General features: G+C 50.0%; 1 protein-coding gene across 3 annotated transcripts in view; it reads left to right on the top strand.

Moving 5' to 3' along the window:
• The window catches only part of TLN1 (talin 1), a 750,278-nt gene that overhangs the window by 205,289 nt on the left and 527,596 nt on the right, over positions 1 to 17,393 (top strand). For all 3 annotated transcript variants that reach the window (XM_078674421.1, XM_078674420.1, XM_078674419.1), the window contains exon 4: positions 9,490 to 9,587. In XM_078674421.1, the coding sequence (XP_078530547.1) occupies positions 9,490 to 9,587 (98 nt within the window). The remainder of the gene's footprint in view (positions 1 to 9,489; positions 9,588 to 17,393) is intronic.

Genomic DNA, 17,393 nt, shown 5'->3' with positions numbered 1-17,393 from the left:
GCTCTGGTGAGACCGGAGCCTTGAGTGGGGCTCTGGTGAGACCGGAGCCTTGAGTGGGGCATCCGGTGAGACCGGAGCCTTGAGTGGGGCTCCCGGTGAGACCGGAGCCTTGAGTGGGGCTCCCGGTGAGACCGGAGCCTTGAGTGGGGCTCTGGTGAGACCGGAGCCTTGAGTGTGGCACCCGGTGAGACCAGAGCCTTGAGTGGGGCTCTGGTGAGACCGGAGCCTTGAGTGGGGCTCCCGGTGAGACCGGAGCCTTGAGTGGGGCATCCGGTGAGACCGGAGCCTTGAGTGGGGCTCCCGGTGAGACCGGAGCCTTGAGTGGTGTGGAAAAGTCAGCCCACAACGCACCGGATGCCCAGGCTGCTGGTGCAGGGCGACTCTTCGTTCCCATCTTGAATCATTTACCAAATAAAGAGACGGGCACTGGAAGCAGGAAGACAAGGAAAAAGGTTTATTTCTCATGAGGAGAGCATGTCATTTGGGACACTCGCATAGTGTCTTCGGGAGGTGCTCTCCCAAGTTTCTCTGAGGCTCCGCCTTTTATACACAGGTTCGTGGCACACAGGCATCCTTTATTACAATCAATACATTGTGAAGTATGAAGATATTCCAACACGTGGCTACAGTAGGGGCCCTTATCCTTCATGCAATAGGAGGGGGCTGTCACGCAGCTGAGTGTTCTGCTGATTCCATTGGAATGTGTGCGCCTGATCGAATCTCAGGGGGTGGGGAGGTCATGATCAATAGTGGCTTCTTTCAAGAGAGACGAGTGCATACAGTGGTGGGCAATAAACTGTATCCTCGGGCTAAGGGATGACCAGCGGTCCATGTGGACAATTAGGTTCAGAGGAAGAGAAAAGAACGGAGTATATTTAACATACTAACTAATTCCAAAGGTGGATGGAACATTACGGCCAATATTAGACCTAAGGTTTTTAAACAACTTTATAAAAATCGCAAAGATTCAAGATGACTATACTACAAGAGATGTTACCTCAGTTGCAAAGGGGGTATTACATGGCAACAATAGACTTATAGGATGCATATTTACATATCCCAATGAACAGAAAACACAAAACAATGTTAAGATTTGTCATGAACACTACCAGTTCAAAGTGCTTGCTTACGGTCTGAAATCAGCACCGAGGGCGTTCACAAAGTGCCTGGCTGCAATAGCAGCACATCTCAGAAGGCAATGAATTCATGTTTACCCCCACTTAGACAACTGGTTAGTAAGAGCAAAGTCTTACAGCCTATGCAAACAACATATACAACAAGTGATAGAGACACTAGTTCAGCTGGGTTTCTCCATGCACGGGGAAAAATCATCAATAGAACCGGAACTCAACTTGGGCACAGAGATAAACACTGTGTTAGGGAAAGCATTCCCCAGCGAGAAAAAGACATCAGCTCTACTGACGGGGACTCGTCTGTACCAGAGGGGGCAACATCTGACAATGAGGACCATGGGAAAATTACTAGGAATGATGGCCTCATGTGTTCATTTAGTTCCCAATATGCATCTGCACTTCAGACCATTTCAAGAAAGGCTCCAAATACAATGGTCACGAGCTACAGGGAGTTGGGAGGAACTAATGGTTGTCACAAACAGTTATTCAAGAGAGGGCATGGTGGAACAAGGCAAACCTAGCACAGGGGAGACTTTTCACACCAGCAACTCCAACAATGACCATAACAGATGCATTTCTAGTAGGAAGGGGAGCACACATGGACACCCTCAAAGTAAGGGGATTGTGGGCACCACAGGATGCGGTGAAACACATCAATATCTTGGAGTTAAAACTGTGTTCTTAGCCTTAAAAGCCTTTCAGAAAGATCTATACGAGAAAAGGCTGTTGATACAAACACACAACACCACAATTATGTTTTACATAAACAAACAAGGAGGAACTCAGTCTGTAGCACTCTCAGCTCTAGCACAAGAGATTTGGAGATGGGCAATCCCAAAACAAATACACCTTTTAGCAATATACCTACCAGGAAATGACAATGTAGAAGCCGACAGACTGAGCAGACAAACATCATCATCCCACGAGTGGGAACTGAATCAAACAAAAGTACGAAGAATTTTCAAAAAATGGGGGACACCACAAATAGACCTATTTGCAACACCCCACAACGCAAAATGCCAAAACTTCGCATCCAGGTGACCTTGCAACCAGCCCCTAGGGAATGCACTATGGATAGACTAGTCAGGGATATTTACTAACGCTTTTTCCCCAAAACCATTGCTGAACAAAGTGATCAGCAAATGCAGAATCCTCAAAATGACAATGAATATCATAGCACTACAATGGGCCAGACAAACATGGTTCTTGGAACTAATGGAGATCTCACAAGGAACAATGCACAAACTTCCCAAAAGAAAATATTTGCTAACAATGCAGAACGTGGAAGTGCTTCATCCAGAACCAGAGAGAGCTTAGTCCTAGCAGCATGGCTCCTCAGGACTTAGAATTCTCACATCTCAAACTACCAGAAAGCACAATGGCTGTTCTAAGAGAAGCTGGGAAACCAACAACAGGAAATGTTATACATCAAAATGGAAAAGGTACTCCTAATGTTGTCTTCAAAGGCATTTTTCAGGAAAGATTACAAAAGAAAGAACAGTGCTTAAATACCTCACACATTTACTACAAAGTAATTTATGTTTCACATCACTGAAAGCACATTTAGCAGCGATTGTGGCGTATACAAGAGGGGCAACAGGGAAGAGCTTCTTCACCTCACATGTGGTCGAGAGGATCCTGGAAGGTGCACAGAGGATTGCACCACCAAAAATGGCACCAGCACCAACTTGGAATCTGAACCTAGTTTTAAGCAAACAAATGATGGACGGAATGCTGAATAAATAATACATTCAACCGCAGTCGAGATCTGGGTTAAATCCATTGTTCTTTTGCTCACCACGCCACCCCAGTTTTGACCCAGCCATATGCAAATCTGTCTTGACCCTGAGCCCAATGGGAACACTCCAGCCTCAACGGCAAGCCAGGTCCTCCCTGGACCGAAACAAGTATCCTGGGATGGGTTTCTGGTTATTTCCCTTCATCAGCCCGGCTAGCTTGAATCCAGTGGTACAGTGAGTAAGGGTCCCACGTATGTGCATACCCATCCCACTTAGGTCGCAAAGTGCTACGCAAACAAATGATGGATGGAATGCTGAATAAATCATACATTCTCCCCCAGTCAAAAGATCTGAGTTAAATCCATCTTTTTTTAAGACTGCATTTTTTGTGGCAATAACATCTTAACGTAGAGTTTGTGAATTGCAGGCACTAACACTACAGGAACCCTACTTCCAAATACATAATAACAGGATTGTCATGAGGACAGATCCACAATTCATGCCAAAGGTGGTGTCAAGAGGTCACATAAATCCGAGTATGCAAATACCAAGTTTCTTTCAAAATCCAAAGTACAAAGCGGAAAGAGCTTTGCACCAACTTGACACAAGAAGAGCAGTCAATTAAGTGGAAAAAACTAAGGAATACAGAAAAAAAAGTGTTCTTGGAAGACCAGTAACCGAGAGCACAATCACAAGATGGATATCACAAGCCATACAATTCTGCCACAAGCAGGCAGGACAAACTTTACAAGGGGCACGACAGGCGCATTCAACAAGCAAGAAAGGGGCAACTATTGCATTTCTTGCTAACACTCCAATACAAGACATTTGCATTGGCTGCAACATGGTCTTCTGTACATACATTCACCAAACATTACTGTGTGGACATTCAAATGAACAAAGAAGCACAAGTAGGACAAAAGGACTTAAAGCAATTCTTTACAAACCAGCGCTCATCTTCCACCCGGCCACTACAAGACGAGCAAACCGCTACGAAGTCTATGCACAGCAGAGTGAATCCAGAAAAGATTCATGTCGCAAACCAAATAGTTTCTTACCGGTCGGTGTAGTTTTGCAGCTTGAAGAATTTTCTGGATTCACTAGCGAACCCACCCACCTCTGCCAAGGAAGAGAACTACGAAGAGGAAGAAGAAAGAAGTAAAAAAAAAAAACGAATCCGAAGATTGGCTACCAAAAGCCTGTTGACGCCACAGAAGGGGACACCAAATGACTATGTCATCTTCGCCCACCAACCGAAAAAAAAAATACAATTCCGGACCCAACCACTAGATGGCGGAGTAATGCACAGTACAGTGAATCCAGAAAATTCTTCAAGCTGCAAAACTACACTGACCGGTAAGAAACTATTTGTTTGTCATTATGAACTCCACAGTACCATAATGGCTACACTGAAAACTGAGAAGTTTGGTATCAAACTTCTCCACACGTTAAACCCACGCTGATGCCAGTGTGGGATTTAATGAAAAATTGCAGAAAGAGGGCATCTTAGAGATGCCCTCTGAAAACTAGCCCACCACTAGTGTCCAGGCTGAGTGGCTGCTTTTAGCTGCCACCACCAGACATGTTTCTGGACCCCTGGGTCGAGAGCCTGCTCCTCCCGGGGGGCCTGAAACTATGCACATCCTGAGACAGTGTCATGCCTCTTCCCACAGGATGGGCAGGGTTCACAAAGGGGAAGCTTCAAAGGCTTGCCGCCCTTTGTGAGCTTCCCCAGGCCACCTGCTGCTTTCAGCAACTGCTGCCCACTGGTTCTGACTCCCACTTTGGTTGGGAGAACTGGTGGGAAAAATAAGTGAGGAAGAAAGTTCCCATCTCTGCCAACTCCACCCCTAAGGTGGGGGAGGTGAGGTGAAGCACAACACCCATTCTCGGCCATCTTGCAGATGGGGGGGACTCAGCCAACCAGGGACAGGCTCATGCCCCCCTTCCACTGGAGGGTGGAATAATAGGGGGTGTACCCACCCCAGGGAAGGGAGCCATTGGTCCCTTCCTTTTACCTACCTGTAACACCCCTAAATTTAGTATTTTGGGGCACCTCTGAACCTTGTTTCCTCGGACAAGAAGAAACTACAAGAAGAAGGTCCAAACAGCTGTGCAGCAGCTAGGGAAAGAGAAAGACGCCCACTGATTTGGCCCCTGCTCCACCGGCCTGTCTCCACTTCGAACCTGCTCCTGTGAAATCCCGGTGTGTCCTGCAGCCAGCAACCTCAAAAATCCCAGAGGACCTGCCTGCCGTCAACGCCAAAGACTTTGTCTCCTGTGAACACCTGATTTGTTCATCTGCAACCTCTGGCTGGACACCACAAATCCGGCCCACTCTGCACCCGCCGTCCACGGCCCAAGCTCGAGTGGGCAAACACCACGAGGAGGTCACACCGGCGATCCTGACCCGAGATCCGGCTACCCCTGACCTGCCTCAAGCCGACGCCTGCAGCCTAAATCCGGAACGTCCACCCAAACGCGACCAGTAGCTGGTAAAAAGATCCGACCCCAAAAGGCACCCCTGCACAAGAGGCTCCACAGCCTTGGGTTCCCAAACCGACAGTGCCTAACCAACCCCTAACCTCCCAACTTACCCCGCAAAGTGGTGGTCGCACCCGGAAGATCTTCATCCCCAAGCCTACAGTGCCTATGCAAACCAGAGATTCCTTAGTGAAAAGAACAAGGCGTCCAACGTCGAAACAGCACCCTGCACCCGGCCGCCCCAGTGCCGCTCAGGGTGCACCTTTGGTGCTACTTTGTTTTCCCATTTGCCTTGAGCTAAAGTCTAGGAGCTTTGCTCCCACAACCAAGCGGCCTGCTTGTCAGCAGCCGCCAACCGGAGGCCCCCTATTCCCAATTGGATAACATTGGGCCACAGCACTCGGCCGCCCTAGTGCCTCTGAGGGTGTAACAAGAGTGCATCCTTGACCCTGGGGGACCCGAGTCTACCCCCAGAACCTTGACTCCCACAGTCGATAACTTACCTGTAAACGGAAAACCTGTTTTTCCTCCATAGGATAACATTTACTGTTTTTCTGTGAAAAGTTTTTGTGTGGAGTTTGAAAACCTAAAGAAATTCTTTAAAATTGTACTGTTGTACAAAAACGACTTTACTTACCTGTTTACAGGAAATGTATCAGAGTAGTATCCATGTATACTACTCTAAATAAGAAAAGTAATCCAAATCCTTACCTGTAATCTTACTGAAAATCCCATTCAAAGTATATGTACTGTATTTTGAAAAGCATTTCATTATCAGTAACACTACTGTAATTAAATCAAAGAACATCTACAATTGCAATCCAAACTGTTACAATCTGTATATTTACTGCAAAGTACTTATCACTTACCTGTGCTAGGCTTGCTCGATTCTAGTCAATAAAACACCTAAAAGAATATTTTTATACAAAAACAATTGGCCTGGAGTTCAGTCCTTGAGTGTGTGAAATCCTTTGCTGACTGAGTGTGTACAACAAATGCTTTACACTGCCCTCTGGTACTGACTTACTGCTCGGCCACACTACCACAAATAGAGAGTGAGGTGCTATCTAACTTTACCTCTGCCTACCTTTGGGGTTCCACTGGATTCTGTGCACACTACACCTCACTTTGGTATAGTATACACAGAGCCAGCTTCCTACATGGTTGCAAGGGGAAAAATGTTGATCCTGCAAAGGCCTGGTGTTTCCACTGTAACAAGAAGGGACACCAAACTGGAGATGCTGCTTGTCCCAACAAACCAGCTCCTAGGCCCACTACCATCGCCTACTATTATGGCAAATCTCCTGGTGGGATCAATAGTGTGCCCAGAGCAAATCTGGGTTCACACTGAGGCTGTTTTAGTCTCTGAAGGGGAGGGAAGGTTAGCCACTTAGGCTGTGTAGCCCTCTGATTTAAAGAAATTCCTGCAGTACCACTAAATGAATGGGACTAAGAAGCCTTGAGGGATACAGGTGCCATTGTCCCTATGTTGAGAGATACACTGGTTTCCCCAGAGCAATACCTAACTGGAAAAACCTATCCATTGACCATTGCCAACAGTGTCACCATTAACCATGCCATGGTGCTTGAACCTTGGGAGGTAGAGCTCTTGGGACTGGGGGGGGGGGGGGCTCTAGTGAACAGCTGTGCCTTGGGCAGCAAGACTGTCCCACTCCTGAAGGCCTGAGGCAGCAGGCTGCTGCACAGGATCAGGGAGATATCATTGGCGCCCACAAAGTCTATGTGGAGGAGGTCCTGGCTGGTTCTGCAACAGTATGCAGAGCTCTTTTCCTTATCCCATGGTCAGACGCCCTGGTGTACCCATTATGTGGACACTGGAGACCGCTTGCCTGTCAAAACCAAAATCTATCGCAGTTCTGAGCAAGTGAAGGAAAGCATCAAGGCTGAGGTTGGTAGGAGGGCTGGAGCTGGGGGTCATTGAGCCTTCCGAGAGTCCCTGGGCCAGCCCAGTGGTCCTAGTCCCCAAACCTCATCCACAGGGAGGAAAGAGAGTAATGAGGTTTTGTGTGGACTACAGAGGCCTCCATGCTTTCACCAAGACAGATGCTCACCTCATCCCCAGAGCTGATAAACTGATAAGTTAAGGGCTGCCAAATACTGGAGTACCTTTGACTTAACAGGAAGGTACTGGCAAATTGACATGTCCCCTGCAGGAAAAGAAAACACAGCATTCTCTACACCTGATGGGCATTTTCAGTTCACTGTGATACCCTTCACTCTAAAGAATGTCCTGCCACCTTCCAGAGGTTGGTGATTTTGATTTGATTTTTGATTTGAAAGGAATTTGTTAAGCGCGGCTAACACCATTAGGTTTCTTGGCGCTGTGCTGGGAAGTGATAGAAGAATAAATGGAAAGAAAACAGAATCTAAGGATACGAGATAGTAAAGAGAAAAGTTTTAAGAAGTGATCTAAAGCCAGAGTATGAAGGTGCTAATCTGAGGGAAAGAGGAAGGGAATTCCAGAAGGATGGGGCCAAAAGAGAGAACCTAAGGCCCCCGTGTTTTTTCCTCTTGAACCTAGGGATGGATAGCAGGGCCATTTGGGATGAACGCAAGGTACGGGACGGAGTATAAGAGTGAAGAAGAGAAGAAATAAAGAAAGGACCTGAACCAGAGAGGGACTTATAGATGATACAGCCTAACTTGAATTGGCAGCGGGCAGAAACCGGCAGCCAATGAAGACTCTTTAAAAGTGGGCGAACATGCTGATCTCTAGGCTGGTGAAAAATCAGGCGAGCAGCCTGATTTTGTATCAGCTGGAGTCTTCTCTGTTGATACTCAGGAATACCGACGTGATTCCAGTCCCTGCTGGGTTGGAGGTATTGCATGCAGCTGATCTTGATGATATTGCTGTGTTTCGCTCTTCCTGGCAGGATCACCTGATCTACCTGGGGGAAGGTTTTACAGGCCCTGCAGACTGCAGGCCTAACTATCAAAGCATCCAAGTGCCAGATAGGAAGGGAACTGTTATACACTTTGGCCACCTTGTAGGCAGAGGCCAAGTCCAACCACTAAAACCTAAAACCCAGACAGTTCTGGATTGGGAAGCTCTATCCATCCAGACCCAAGTCAGGGCATTCCTTTGCTTGACTGGGTTCTACAGGATGTTTGTGAAGGGCCATGGGTCCATTGTGACCCCCCCCTCACAGAACGCGCCTCCAAGAAAATGGCCAAAAAGGTTAACTGGACAGTTAGTTGCCAAAAGGCTTTTGACACCCGAAAGGAGGCAATGCGCTTAGCAACTAGTCTCAAAGCTCCAGACTATACCAAAGAGTTCATTGTGCAAACTGAGACTGATGCCTCTGAGCCAGGGGTAGGAGCGGCCCTATCCCAGTCCAACGATGATGGCCGTGACTAACGTGTTGGTTTTTAATGGGCAGGAGGCTTCTCCCCTGGGAGCAGCGTTGGAGTGCCATTGAGAGGAAGGCCTTTGCTGTGGTCTAGTCCCTGAAGAAGTTGAGACCATACCCGTTTGGGACTCACTTCATTGTTCAAACTGACCACAGACCGCTTAGATGGATAATGCAGATGAAAGGGGAAAATCCCAAACTCTTGAGGTGGTCAATCTCCTTACACTTTACAGTGGAACATAGACCAGGGACTGCCCATGCCAATGCAGATGGGCTTACCAGATTTTCCCACTTAGACAATGAAGACTCTCCTGGTAAAGGTTAGTCTCACCCTTTTTTTTTGGGAGGGTGAGGGGGTCGTGTATGTAGGTCCCCTTTTATGCACGGTTACCTCCCACTTTTTGGCAGACACATGATGCACTTTTGACTTGGTGTGCCCTGGGACCCTGCCAAACAGGTTCCCAGGACCGCCGTTCTTTCCCAAAGCTGTACCTTTGTATGCACAATTGGCACATCTCTGGCCACAGGTAAGCCCCTTGTAAAACGTGCCATGGGTCGCATGTGAAGGCCAGAGGGGCTCACATGTGAATGCCAGCGGGGCTGCCTGCGGATCCCGGGCCGTGCTTGGAATATCACTCGATACTATAGATTGAAACCAACCATAGAGACTGTGCTATATATGTTAGGTCCACGTCAGGCGCTTCATGGCCTTCTCTGTAGTCCAAAGCACTGAAAATAAGGAACCTCTGCTTTCTGTTTCAGCCAACGACTTTGGGCTGTTCCTTTCCGACGAAGATCCTAAGAAGGGAATCTGGCTGGAGGCTGGAAAGGCCCTGGACTACTACATGCTGCGGAATGGGGTGAGTTACCGCTATTATATACAGTGACGCAGCCTTTATTTAATGCTGGACGTCTGTCGTCCGCTGTTCCCCATCCAGCCACATTCAAGTTAGTGATTCGATAACTGATCTTACCTCTGTGCTGTTAGTACTTTAGTAGTTCTGTGGGCATGCATCTTTGCTTTCTGTTGTAAATGCTCAAATGGGATATAGTGTATAATTCAGCTTAACCCATCTTCCTCCACACATTGTTAGCCTTATGACGTTGATTCTAAAGTTGCACCTGCCCTTATCCTCCGGTTACTAACGCATTTCACCTGTTTTTTGTCTGCTGCGCTCCTTACAGCATCTCCCTTTCAGATGCTAAGCACTTTACCTGTAGGAATGAATATACCATCCAACTACACCTCTGCCCGTCGAAAACATTTATTTCCATGTTTGATGTATTTTATTTACTCCACTTGTAACTCATGCACTTGCTGCTGTGCAAAACGATCTATATATGTGTATACTGTATTTACCTCAAATGCCGTCACATATATATACACACATGCACCGTGTCTACTCCTATCTCAAATATTGTTCATCTGTACCACTGTCATTGTAAATTTCTCTTTATATACTATGTATTTTTATTCACTGCACATGTAATTCTTGCACACGCTGCAACATATCCCGACGTCTTCCATACATTTCGCTTACATACTGTCAATATGTATCTATATTTACTCCAAATGTAACTCATGTAATTGCAGCTATGCCAGCTCTGAGGCGCTCTGATGCCTTTGTGTTGAATTTACGATATATATACAAAATTCGATCAATAAATACATTATAACCTGATACCTCATGATGAACAAATGACTGCAAACTTCATCCCCAAATGTCTGTTGGAGCACTACGGTGGTAACACGCTGCCTAGAGTTTGACATCTCTCCTGTCACTCCAAGGGCCTCACTAGAGTTTGGAGGCAGAACCATGGAATGATCACTGTTGCTCCGATGTAGGCCAGACTTGTGTGTCTTCATATTTCTTTGCCTGCACCAGGTGCAGACCACTCCAAGTATGACCCGCCCTTCTTTCTCACAATAGCAAGAGGCTTTTTATTACCATATTGATTCAGTACATTTTGGCACTCTTTCCCCCAAAGGCATAGTGCGTTATAGCCTTTTCGTACAGAAGTGCTTAACGATGAGGTGCCCCGTGAGCAGAGAGCTAACAAATGGAAGAGGTTTGCATCTGGTGCACAGCACGCCGTAGTAGCATGCTTCTGTCACTAGTGTGCACCAAACATCTTTTAGTTTTCCAAGTCGGTCCACAATGACCTTTTCACAGACGTGACCACAACCAATATCACCACCACCACCAATACCCCACCACAAATACCCCCCCACCACCACTACCACTACCACCACCTCTGCGCCTCTCGCTCACTAGTAATAGCAGGGGCACTGTACGAGGCCAGAGCTGCAGCTGAGACAACCCATCCTTCCCTCCCTCCCTCCATGCCTGCCATAAAGCACAGCCCACCTGCATCAGGAGGTAAAGCCAGGGCCCTACAACTGGAGTGTTTATTAGACCAAATGTAGCAATGGCAGAGGGCAGGAACTAGACCCCCTCCCGCTCTTCCTCCTGAGCTGCGACAGTGTAATCAGCTCAGATCATTATGTAACTCTCACTTCACACTTTGTGTCTGTGTAATTTATAACACTGACGCATCTTCTTCACTGCACTGTTTATCACTGCTTTGAAGACGTTGCAGGCCGGTCTGTTCGCTGATATTTACAATCTAACAAGCAGTCGAGAAGGCCTTTTATTGCAATGCAATAGGTCTCGCATTTGCGGGAGTTTAAGCTATTTAGTATTGTAAATGACAATGCCTTTTATTTATGTTTTAAAATCCAAAACAAAAAAAGGCAAACACAAGGAGATGATGAACTGAGTGCTGAAACTTTTCAAGCACTCACCCCCAGTCACAGATCTGGGTTTAATGCATCGTTCTTTAGCTCACTCTGCCACCCCAGTTCAGACATGGCTATTTGCAAATCAGTCTGACCCTGTGCCTTATGGGAACAGTCCAGCCCGAACTGCCAAGCCATGTCTTCCCTGGACCGGAAACAAGCATCCTGGGACCGGTTTGGGATTCATAATCCTCATCAGCCAGGCTATCTTGAATCCAGTGGCCAAGTGAGCAAGGGACTCACGTCTGAGCATACCCTGCCACACTTAGGGCGAACAAAGCGATACAAAAGGGGATGATGGACGGAGAGTTTGAACAAATCAAACACTCACCCCCAGTCAACTGATCTGGGTTTAATTCATCACCATTATTTAGTTCACTCCGCCACCCCAGTTCAGACATGGCCATATGCAAATCAGTCTTGACCCTGTGCATCATGGGAACAGTCCAGCCCGAACTGCCAAGCCAGGTCCTCCCTTGACCAGAAACCGGGAAGACCTGGCTCGGTAGTTGGGGCTGGACTGTTCCCATGAGGCACAGGGTCAGACTGATTTGCATATGGCTGGGTCTAAACTGGGGTGGCAGAGTGGGCTAAAGAACGGTGATGGATCAACCCATATCTGTGACTGGGGGTGAGTGCTTGAAAAGTTTTAGCACTCAGTCCATCTTCTCGTGTTTGCATTGTCATTTACAGTGCCAATATGTCAAACTCGCGTGAATGCAAGACCTATTGTATTGCAAATGCTTGTTTTGAAGAAGTTCTTATACACAGCCTCTCTCCATTTAGGTAAGTAAGAAGGCGAGACTTGAAGAGAAGGTCAGAGTTTAATAACATAAGAAATTGGTGAAAATGCAATATACTTGGTTAAAATCAGTCATGTAAATCCCCAAAAGTTTGTCTTCGGAGAGTGAATCTTTTCATGGTTCAGATCTGGCCGCTACAGTTGCCAGTAAAGTGTCTCAGACTCTGAGGTAGTCTGGTATAGATAGGTGGTAGCATCATGCTGTGAAGTGAGCCTCGCATAGCAGAATGTGACTGCAGCAGCTGCAAAAACAAAGGCTTCGAAACACGGAGTGGCCAAGTATCAGTAACATGCGCCTAAACCAAGTGTTGAGGGCAGTTGACTGGACTCCAATGCGTTGCTTGGGAAGCAGTGCCCGGCTGTTTCTCATGTTAGGGGCACCATGTTTCTGCTTTCATTGCTTTAATTTTCATAAGCTGAACCAGGATTTACTGGCAGAGGGGTGCTCAAGTTGTTATGATTACTATGGTCTCGTCATCCCAGGCCTTGAGGTGACCGAGAAAAGATTGTTGTCCGGAGACCGCCTACCAGCCTCAAGGGATACTCTGATGTCCCCTGGAGTACACCAGGAGTGTGTCCTAGTGTTTGCATGGGGTACTGCCCTGTAGCCACTGACCGCTTCAGTACTCCTGGAAAAGGATTAATACCCCAAACGTGGTGCAAGGGAGTACCCAGTTTCAGCACTAGGCGGAAACAGGGCTTTGGCTGAAGGTAGGTTTGGGCCACCGAGGCAACAACGACACACTAAGGAGTAGAAGTTCTATACAAATACTTTAGGATTGAGATGAAGGAGGTTAATTTGATGGTCCCACCCCCTCAGTTCGGTGATGACCCAGGGTAGTCCTGCAGGATAGTACAACCGCAGTGCTCTATGCAAACAGAGAGGGATTGAAGGTCCTATCTGTGGTTCGGAGCCTCGGACAAAGAAATGTGAGTCGCTCTTCATTGATGAGTGAATAATGTGAGAGTGGACGTGGTCAGGAGAATCATGAGCACCAGCCACATCTGACCATTCAACATGCCTTCTTGAGGGTTTGGTTTCTACTGGACATTGCTTCAGCGTCACCTTTGGCAACCAAACTTGTGCGCTTCTCTCATTATCTTGAATTTACTCTGTACTCCTCTCTGGGCCTTGCGCTCAGCCATGAGTGGGCTTTTAACACTCTTTGTGCTTTTCCACCTTTCAATTTACTGTCCAGAGGATCAAAGGATAAAACCTTAGGGGCGAATGTAATATTCGTGGCATGCGTTGGCTGCAGATAAATATGCAATGCGTACTCCTGCTATCTAGGGTTGGGCCCGGACTCTGCAAGCTCTTTTTCCTCGAGGAAGTATTATGATCGGCTTTGTGCGCCGTTTCTCTTCCCCTCGTGGTAGTGCGCATGTTCAGTGGCTCATTTGTTAGAACGCGTACTCGAACGGACTGCGTCGGAGCTCTGCAGCCTCGACGCCCATGTGGCCCACGGTCAAGAGAAGATGCGAGCGGAGATCCTTCAGATGAGATCCGCGAATCTCAGGTGCCAGGGACCGATGACCCAGCACCCAATACACACACGTCTGTCCAGGATGACCGTCTCGCGCGTAATCCTTTTGATTAATAAGAAACTAGACCGTTGTGTTTTCCAGATGTGGTAGATCTGTCCTCATCGTCTATGAAGGCCTCTGCTCTTGTCACTGTGGGAGCATCTCTTCTCTGTCCTTCGCCTCCACGCTCTGATGTTACGTCGAGTCCTTGGTGGCCGCGTCTCTGCTTCAAGAAACAATGTAGTCACTGTTGATGGTGAGATGTCCTTGGTCTAAATTGTCTACATGTTCTGGGAGGAAGAGTTGATCTCAGAATAATGTGTAGACTTTTTCAGAGAGATCCATATATTTACAATCACCTGATATTTCATTTATCTGAAAGAAACAGGTTAGTATTCGATTCCTTACCTTAGAATATCCCCAGGCGTCAGTCTGGATCCGGAAACTTTTGCGTAGCAGTACCCCTGCGCGTCGGTAGGCGTCGTCTGCAGGCGTCTCCTGCGGCTCCGCGTCCGTCGTCGGCGTCGTGCGCCGTGATGACGTCGCTGGAGTATATAGACGCCGCCTCCGCGCGCTGACGTCAGTTCTTCTTTTTTCCGCGCCAGTTAGCGCCGATCCGAAGAGCAGTACTCCGGTCTTTTGACCAAAGTTTTTGAATCTTTCTGTTACTCTTAAGGTGCCGGTAGGATGCCCGGTTTTAAGAATTGTGACGGCTGTGACCGCACGATGTCAGTCACGGACCATCACCGACTCTGCCTCCGGTGCCTGGGCCCGGACCACGACGTGGACGCCTGCGTCGATTGCCGGGCCTTGACGAATAAAGCTAGACGGGAGCGGTCCCGCAAGCTACTCGAGCTCCGGGTGTCGGCCCCGCGTCGAGAGCGGTCCCGGTCCGGACGGAGGTCTAGGGAGCGGTCGAGGGAGCGGTCGCGGAGCCGTCACGGAGCCGTCACGAGCGCTCCGAGAGTCGTCACCATTCCTCTGGTTCCTCAGGTAGGAAGCACAAGAAGTCGGGGCGTCGTCATCGTACCCCCGACTCCCCCCCGATGCGGCCGGGGGTTCGGGTGGCCCCACCCCTGCGGCTCCGCGTGAGTCGCCGGCGCGGCCTGCTCCATACCCTACGGTCCCTGGGCAAGGCGCGACGCCCGAAGAGACAGTGCCCTCATGGCCATGAGGAACGCCTCTGTCTCCTCCGACGGGGCCTACGGCGCCTGCGGGCCCGGTGGTCCCGTCCGGGGGCCCTAGCGGTTCGGGTGCTCCTGCCTCGACGCCGTCGGGTGCTCCGGCCCCGACGTCGCCGACGGCTCCGGCCCCGGCGCCGCAGGGGCCTTCAGGGTCGACGCCGGCTGGTCCACCGGCCTCTCCGGCGCCGATTCCATCGGGGCCACCCACGGTGCCGCCCCCGCGCGGCGCCGGGTCTCCGGCGCCGGCTCCGGCGGCGCCGCCCCATTCCCTCTCCGACTCCGGACGCGGAGTCGGACCGGCGTCGCCCGACGCCGAGTCCGACGCCGATGGGGTCTGTTGACCCCGGGGAGCCGGTCTACATTGTTGACTCCGAATATGGTGAGGATGTAGATTGCGGAGAGGAGTGGGAGGGGTCTGAGGACCCTCTGACCCGCGAGTGTCAGTACAATGTGGACTGGACAGGTGACTTGGGTGACGCCAGTGGTCTGGATGACTCCCCCAACCCTGGTTTTGTCTCGCCTCCTACCGTGGCTATGGAGGAGGGGGCAGCTTATTCAGTGGTGTTGATGAGGGCTGCCAAGGCCTTACACCTTGAGCTCCCCGTCGCGGCCGTGAGGACTAACATCCTCACTGAGGTATTCAAACCGCAGTCATGCCCACAGGAGCCACTGCTGCCGTTCAATGAGGCCTTAACTGACGTTCTTTTGGGCACGTGGTCCAGGCCCGCTTCAGGTTCGCCTGTTGATAGGAACGTGGCCAGACGCCACCGTCCGTGTACGGATGACCCAAAGTTCTTGTCCACCCATCCCACCCCTGAGAGCCTGGTGATCCAGGCCTCGACTTCCCAGTCCGCATTCCCGTCGACCCCGCCCGACCGGGAATCTAAGAGGTACGACCAGTATGGTAAGAAGGCCTTTTCGTCCCTGAGTCTGGGACTGCGGTCTTGCAACACCGCGTGCCTCTTAGGCCGCTACACCCACTCTCTGTGGGATACGGTCGCGGAACTGCTGCCTGAATGCCCGCTGGAGGTACGTGCTAAGCTCGGCAAGGCTATGATTGAAGGCCAAGACGCAGCAAGATACTCCATAAGGTGTGGTCTTGATACGACCGACTCACTGGGCAGGGCGATGTCCACGACGGTGGCGATTCGTCGCCACGCCTGGCTGAGATCCGCCAATTTCTCGGCAGATGTCCAGAATGCATTGATGGACATGCCGTTTGATGGCAGTCGCCTGTTTGGCGACAAAGCGGACCACGCGCTGGAACGCTTCAAGGACTCCAGGGTCACGGCCAAGTCCTTGGGTCTCTCGACCCAGCGCCAGCAAACGGGTTCGTTTCGCTCCTTTCGTGGCCACGGAAGGGGCGGTCCCACACGTGCTGCCAGCCACGCGCCGCAACAGACTTCTCAACGCGGCGGCGGCCGTGGGAACCGCCGTGGTGGCGGTCGGGGACAGCGGCGAGGTCAGTCCACACCTCCCCCCGCAGCTTCCGCCTCTAAATCCTCCTAGTCCGTGCTTTCAGGCCCATGTGACGCCGGTGGGCGGCAGGGTTCGCCATCACCTCTCCCACTGGCACACAATAACATCGGACAGGTGGGTGCTGCAGCTCGTCCGAAGGGGCTACTCCCTCCCCTTCGAGACCACTCCTCCAGCCATGCCACCGCAGAACCACCGTGTGTCGGGGGACCACTTGACACTTCTGCAGGAGGAAGTTACGGCCCTCTTGGCCAAGGGGGCCATCGAGCGCGTTCCTGTGCCAGAAGTAGGATGTGGTTGCTATTCCCACTACTTTCTGGTACCCAAGAAGGACAAAGGGGGTCTACGTCCTATCTTGGACCTAAGGAACGTCAACGGCTTCCTCCGGAAGGAGAAGTTCAAGATGTTGACATTGGCTCAGGTCTTGGCTGCTCTAGACCTGCAAGACTGGATGGTAGTGTTGGACTTGCAGGATGCGTATTTTCACATCCCCGTCCTGCCGGCCCACCGACGTTACCTGCGGTTCACGGTAGGCCAGGAGCATTTTCAGTTTATCGTGCTCCCCTTCGGCCTTACCAGCGCCCCACGGGTGTTCACAAAGGTGATGGCGGTGGTCGCAGCCCATCTGCGCAGATCAGGGGTGTCAGTCTTCCCCTATCTAGACGACTGTTTGTTGAAGGCGGGCTCGCCCCAGACTGTCGTCCACCACCTTCAGATGACGGCAGACCTCCTGCATGGGCTGGGGTTTTCCATCAATGTGCCGAAATCACACCTGTGTCCCTCCCAAAAGCTCCTTTTCATCGGAGCGGTTCTCGACTCGGCGCAGTTTCGGGTCTATCCACCGGAACGGCGGGTCCAGGATATACAGTCTTTGATTCCC

This window comes from Lissotriton helveticus, chromosome 2_1 (assembly GCF_964261635.1).
Source record: "Lissotriton helveticus chromosome 2_1, aLisHel1.1, whole genome shotgun sequence".
NCBI classification, from domain to species: domain Eukaryota; kingdom Metazoa; phylum Chordata; class Amphibia; order Caudata; family Salamandridae; genus Lissotriton; species Lissotriton helveticus.
Note: the sequence above shows the minus strand (reverse complement) of the source record. Positions and strands in the feature narration are given on the sequence as shown.